The sequence below is a fragment of the Colobus angolensis genome, unplaced genomic scaffold (assembly GCF_000951035.1).
Source record: "Colobus angolensis palliatus isolate OR3802 unplaced genomic scaffold, Cang.pa_1.0 Scaffold43, whole genome shotgun sequence".
Lineage (NCBI taxonomy): Eukaryota > Metazoa > Chordata > Mammalia > Primates > Cercopithecidae > Colobus > Colobus angolensis.
The window spans coordinates 5,514,944-5,521,402 of record NW_012117710.1 but is presented as its reverse complement, the minus strand read 5'-3'; the positions used below and the strand labels follow the sequence as shown (position 1 = coordinate 5,521,402).

General features: G+C 46.1%; 1 protein-coding gene across 1 annotated transcript in view; it reads left to right on the top strand.

The window, feature by feature from the left end:
* Positions 1-6,459, top strand: part of LOC105522451 (vacuolar fusion protein CCZ1 homolog B-like) — a 34,859-nt gene that overhangs the window by 6,897 nt on the left and 21,503 nt on the right. Inside the window, 2 exon segments of the mRNA XM_011956979.1 lie at positions 349-524; positions 4,795-4,876. Coding sequence (XP_011812369.1) covers positions 349-524; positions 4,795-4,876 — 258 coding nt within the window.

The following is a 6,459-nucleotide window of genomic DNA, read 5'->3' as shown; positions in this document are numbered from 1 at the left end:
CATGAACCTGGGAGGCAGAGCTTGCAGTGAGCCAAGATTGCACCACTGCACTCCAGCCTGGGTGACAGAGCAAGACTGCGTCTCAAAAAAAAAAAAAAATTTAACTTTAAAAAGAGGTAAAACACAATACTGAATAAACATTAACTAGATATGTTTGAACTGTGTATCTTGGAATTGGTACTGAGTTCACACTTGGTTACCCATGTCTTCGCCATGGCCTCATTGTTGTGCTGTTTGCTAGTGTGTAATTGCAGTATAAATACAAGTCTGACATAAGATTATTCTCAGTTATCAAGGAGCATTATATTCAGTGTACTCTTACTAAATTTTATGCCTTTTTTTCCACAGTATTTGCAAACGCTACATTTGCAGTCATGTGACCTACTTGACATTTTTGGTGGAATCAGCTTCTTCCCGTTGGATAAAATGACTTATTTGAAAATCCAGTCCTTTATTAATAGAATGGAGGAAAGCCTGAATATAGTCAAATACACTGCATTTCTCTATAATGATCAGCTCATCTGGTAGGTACACCCCGAGGTGTGGTATTAAAAGAAGAAATTGAGATAATGAAAACAGCAGTGACTGGATTGATGGCAGGTTGTCAAACAGGAACTTGCAGGGGGAGGCTGGGTAGGAAGCATCTTCATAGATATTGTCAAAATAAAGCAGTGATTATTTAAAGCAGAACTAGGGTGATTTGGGTTAAAATTTCCAAGCAGAGGAGTTTAAAACCGGTTGCATGAAAGATGTAAGGCTGGGCGCAGTAGCTCACGCCTGTAATCTTAGCACTTTGGGAGGCCGAGTCGGGCAGATCACTTGAGGTAAGGAGTTTGAGACCAGCCTGGCCAACATGGGGAAACCCCATCTCTACTCAAAGTACAAAGATTAGCTGGGCATGGTGGCTCATGCCTGTAATCCCAGCTACTTGGGAGGCTGAGGCAGGAGAATCGCTTGAACCTGGGAGGCGGAGGTTGCAGTGAGCCAAGATGGCGCTACTACACTCCAGTACACTCCAGCCTGGGCAACAGAGCGAGACTCCGTCTCAAAAAAAAAAAAAAAAAAAAAAGTTCCTATCAAGTAAGGTTTAGAATCCTATTTTTCTTTTGGAGTTTTTTCCAAAATGACAAATGTGAGAAGCAAAATTTTTAGAGCTTTTTTTTTTTTTCTTATAGAGACGGGGTTTATTGTGTTAGTCAGGCTGGTCTCAAGCTCCTGGCCTCAGCGATCCGCCCGCCTCAGCCTCCTGAAGTGCTGGGATTACAGGCATGAGCCACTGCACCTGCTTTCTTTTAAAGAAGCTAGAGTTCTTTTTTTAAATCGAAGAAATCCAAAGTGTTATACAAACCAGGAAATTACCTGCTATCGTCAAACTGTGTCCTGCAGTAGGAACAAGGTGGTCACAAGACTGCCCAGCATACGTGACCTCTCAGAGCTGGGTGGCAACCGAGGCCGTGCACTTTTGGCCTAGAGTAGGTGGACAGAAGCCGTGGAGGCATAGCAGGGAGTGGCCGGCCCCCCCGCAGCTGTCCCAGGACCCTCAGGTTTTATGTTCCCATTGACTACTATAGCCCACTTTCTTTCTTTCTTTCTTTCTTTTTTTTTTTTTGAGACAGAGTCTCACTGTCTTGCCCAGGCCGGAGTACAATGGCACAATCTTGCTTGGCTCACTGCAACCTCCACCTCTTGGGTTCAAGCGATTCTCCTTCCTCAGCCTCCTGAGTAGCTGGGATTACAGGCACGTGCCACCATGCCCAGCTGTTTTGTATTTTTAGTGGAGACGGGGTTTCACCATGTTGTCCAGGCTGGTCTCGAACTCCTGACCTCAAGTGATCCACCTGCCTCAGCTTCCCAAAGTGCTGGGATTACAGGCGTGAGCCACCGTGCCCAGCCTCCACCTATTTTTTAATTTGACAAATTGTTTATGAGGCAACCTTCCACTATACTGACTCTGCTGTAGTTGTTTTCTGTGATGCGCACACGATGTTAGTAAAGTGAAATACTGCTGTGGAATATAGGAGATGGGAGGATAGTTGTGCTCCTATAGCATCAGGTCTGCAGAGGGAGTGGCTCCTCCCCAGATGAAAATGACAGGAGGTGCTTGCAAGTTACATGCATCCACGATGGTAGGGAGATGTAGTGTGACAAGCCAGAATCCAGCAGCAGTGGCCCATGGCCTTGACTCCACCGAAAAGAGAAGAGTAGCTGAGATTCTGATCTCTGGGACGGAACACAAGCTCTGCCATGGGTGCAAACTCCTGAGAGTGAGGAAGAATGAAAGAGCAGAGGGTCTTCCAGGAGCTCATTCTGGGAGACCCTGGAGCGAGAGTGACCAGCAGGGTTGGCCCTTGGAAGCCTGTAGTCACAGGACAATCTGGTGCCCAGCTCTGGGGATTCTGTTGGCATCGTCGTCTTGGAATAGCATCCGAGGGGTAGAGCAGGGCACAGCTCTGGTGGCTGCACAGAACTGTTGTCACCTCCAGTGTGCTCGTTGGGGAAAGATCAGTCCCAGGAAGTAGCAACAAAAAGAACCTTCAAGAAAAACAGCATGTTACTCCAGGCGCGATTGCTTCCACCTGTCATCCCAGCACTTTGGGAGGCTGAGGCAGGAGGATCACTTGAGACCAGGAGTTCAAGAGAAGCCTGGGTAACGTAGACTATATCTCTACAAAAAATGCAAAAAAAAAAAAAAAAAAAAATCAGCTGGCCACTGTGGTGTGCACTTAACAGTCCCAGCTACAGAGACTACAGGGGTTGAGGCCAGAGAATCACTTGAGCCCGGAAGTTTGAGGTTGCAGTGAGCTATGATAGCACCACTGTACTCCAGCCTGAGTGACAGAACAAGACCCTGTCTAAGAAAAAAACATGTTTTGACGGAATTGCTTATTCCAAAGCTGTTATATTTAAATGCCAAGAAAGACTTTTAAACCAGGTGTGGTGGCACGTATCTATAGTCCCAGCTACTGGGGAGGAGGAGGCAGAAAGATCGCTTGAGCCAGGAGTTGCTTGGAGACCAGCCTGGACAATATAATGAGGCTCTGTTGTCTCAGCCTGGACAATATAATGAGGCTGTGTCTCCACCAAAAAGGGGGAAATAAAAGAATTTTTCACAAGCAGAGTAAATATTACCCTTATGTATTTACTTAGTATATTGTTTTGATTTTTTTTTTTGAGACAGAGTCTCACTTGCTCGGTTGCCCAGGCTAGAGTGCCATGGTGTGATCTCAGCTCACTTCAACCTCTGTCTCCCAGGTTCAAGCGATTCTCATACCTCAGTCTCCCAAGTGGCTGGGATTAGAGACGTGTGCTATCAGTCCTAGCAAAATTTTGTATTTTTTAGTAGAGCCAGTATTTCGCCATGTTGGCCAGGCTGGTGTTGAACTCCTGACCTCAGGTGATCTGCGCACTTTGGCCTCCCAAAACCTGCTGGGATTACAGGTGTGAGCCACCGCACCTGGCCACCTTCAGGATATTTCAGTGATCTTGGATAGAAAACCCCCAGATCCAGCCTTACTGTCTGTCTGTCTCTCTTTTAAAAAACCGATTCCAGAGTCTGATGCCTGCTAGTTTCTCTGTGCTTTTTCCATGTGCTGCTCCTTCCTGCCTCACTTCAGATCAGATGGTTTGCCTGAAAGCTTGTTTTTCTCCTCCTCTCCTTTTTCTACATCACGATCCAGAGAATTAAAATCCATGTACATTTCTGAGACCTAGGATCATGTTCCCTGTCTACAGCACACGCATATTTTCCCAGGGGACTAGGGGAGAGAATGTGGGGTTACCGTATAATCTGGGAAGCTAAGAGACATCTGCTCCTAAAATGAAACAGTGTGGCTTTGGAGGTTTCCTACATAATCCTACATGGAATTCAACCAGAGTCCGATCCCTTATGACTTTTTATCTCAAATGGCTTGTGAAATATAAGACTACGTAGGAGTAGTCTTTTGCAGGTGGGGATGAAGTTCCAGTGCCTGGACTCCAGTTCTAACTCTTCGCCTTCCTGAACTTCGCAGTCAGGAGGTGAGCCTCTTGATAAAATATTAAAGAAAAAAGCACCGGTAGTCCCAGCTATTCAGGACGCTCAGATGGGAGGTTCGCTTGAGCCTAGGAATCGGAGGCTGCAGCGAGCTGTGGTCACACCACTATAATCCAGCCTGGGCGACAGACAAGACTCGTCTCTTGAAAAGTGAAAAAAGATGAGGCCAGGCACAGTGGCTCACATATGTAATCCCAGCACTTTAGGAGGCTGAGGCAGGAGCACTGCTTGAATCCAGGAGTTCGAAACCAACCTGGCGACATAGCAAGACCCCTATCTCTACATAAAGTAGAAAAATTATCTGGGCATGGTGGTGCACGCCTGTAGTCCCAGCTAGTCTGGAGGCTGAGATGGGAGGACCGCTTGAGTCCTGGAGGCCGAGACTTCAGTGAGCCGTGATCGCACCACTGCACCTGGCCTGGGTACAGAGCAAGACGTCGTCTCGAAGTTTTTTTTTTTTTTTTTTTTTAAATAAAAAATGAGCTTTATCCAGGGCTTAAATTTTTTTGGAAAAGTTTGACAAAGTATACCACGTAAATTCAGATTTACCTCAGTGCTAAGAATTATGTTTAGGAAAAAGGAAACTCATTAGATTGTTTTGAGTTTTATGTAGCTTTAGACTTTAAAAAGTTAGAATTTATTCTGTGTCGCTAAAAATGACTTGAAAAAAAATTTTTTTTTTTAAATGAGCTTTATCACAGCAGTGGAAAGACAGAAGACAATTCCAAAACGTTTAACCCAGTGCTTTTCTGATGTTCCAGGAGTGGATTAGAACAAGACGACATGAGAATTTTGTACAAATACCTTACCACCTCCCTTTTTCCAAGGCACATCGAGCCTGAGGTATGCTGGGGACCACAGCTGCACACACTTACTCACATCCAGGGGCACAGAGAGGGCGGGTGGAGTATGATGTGGTGCTTGAGAGCGTTTCTGATCATTGCTGATGTATATTTTGTCTTAGTGTGATATTTATGTCATTGTGTATCAATTAGCACAGAAAACCACATGCAGCTCTTCTCCACTGTATGACATTCTGATGTGACGCAGAAAGCATCGTTTCGTGTGTGTGTGTGTGTGTGTGTTGGTTTTTTGTGTATGTGTTTTTGTTTGTTTTTTGAGACGGAGACTCGAACTTTTTGCCTGGGGTGGAGAGGTTCAAGCGACTCTCCTTGCCTCGGCCTCACAAGTAGCTGGGATTACAGGCGCCCGCCACCACGCCCAGCTAGTTTTTTTGTATTTTTAGGATAGACTGGTTTCACCATGTTGGCCATGCTGGTCTGGAACTCCTGACCTCATGATCTGCCCACCTTGGCCACCCAAAGTGCTGGGATTATAGGCATTAGCCACTGCCCCCAGTCCAGAAAGCATGTTTTTAAGAGGAGTAGAAGAAAAGTTGGATTTTATTTTTAATTTATATATTTTATTTATTTATTTATTGAGACAGAGTTTTGTTCTTGTCGCCCAGGCTGGAGTGCAATAGTGCAATCTCAGCTCACTGCTACTTCCACCTCCTGGATTCAAACAATTCTCCTGCCTTAGGCTCCTGAGTAGCTGAGATAACAGGCATCTGCCACCATGCCCAGCTAATTGTTGTATTTTTAGTAGAGATGGGGTTTCACCATGTTAGCCAGGCTGGTCTCGAACTCCTGATTTCAGGTGATTGATCCGCCTCAGCCTCCCAAAGTGCTGTGATTACAGGCGTGAGCTGCCGCTCATGGCCGAAAAATTGGATTTTAGATCGGGTTCTAGGAACCTTTAAAATGCCAGTGATCTGGCCGGGTGCGGTGGCTCAAGCCTGTAATTCCAGCACTTTGGGAGGCCGAGCTGGGCGGATCACGAGGTCAGGAGATCGAGACCATCCTGGCTAACCCGGTGAAACCCCGTCTCTACTAAAAAATACAAAAACCTAGCCGGGCGAGGTGGTGGGCACCTGTAGTCCCAGCTACTCGGGAGGCTGAGGCAGGAAAATGGTGTAAACCCGGGAGGCGGAGCTTGCAGTGAGCTGAGATCCGGCCACTACACTCCAGCCTGGGCGACAGAGCGAGACTACATCTCAAAAAAAAAAAAAAATGCCAGTGATCTTTAAAACAGTCGACCTGTGTCGTCTTCTCCTCTATCAACGTAAGACCTAATTTTCAGTAGATGTTTTAGTGCCTACCTGGCTTTCCACTCTAGTACTGAATTTCCTGGTTTTCCGCAGAAAACTTGTAAATGATATCACTGTGTTCTCCCGCAAGTATTTTCATAGCTTAACACACAAAAATCATTTGGCTCAGTTGAACTCTCTCCACTTGTTCGTTCCCTCCCTCTTGTCCTCCCTCTCTCCAATTTTTTTTTTTTTTTTTTGGAGACACGGTCTCACTCTGTCACCCGGGCTGGAGTGCAGCTCCTGGGCTCAAGTGGTCCTCCCACCTCAGCCTCCC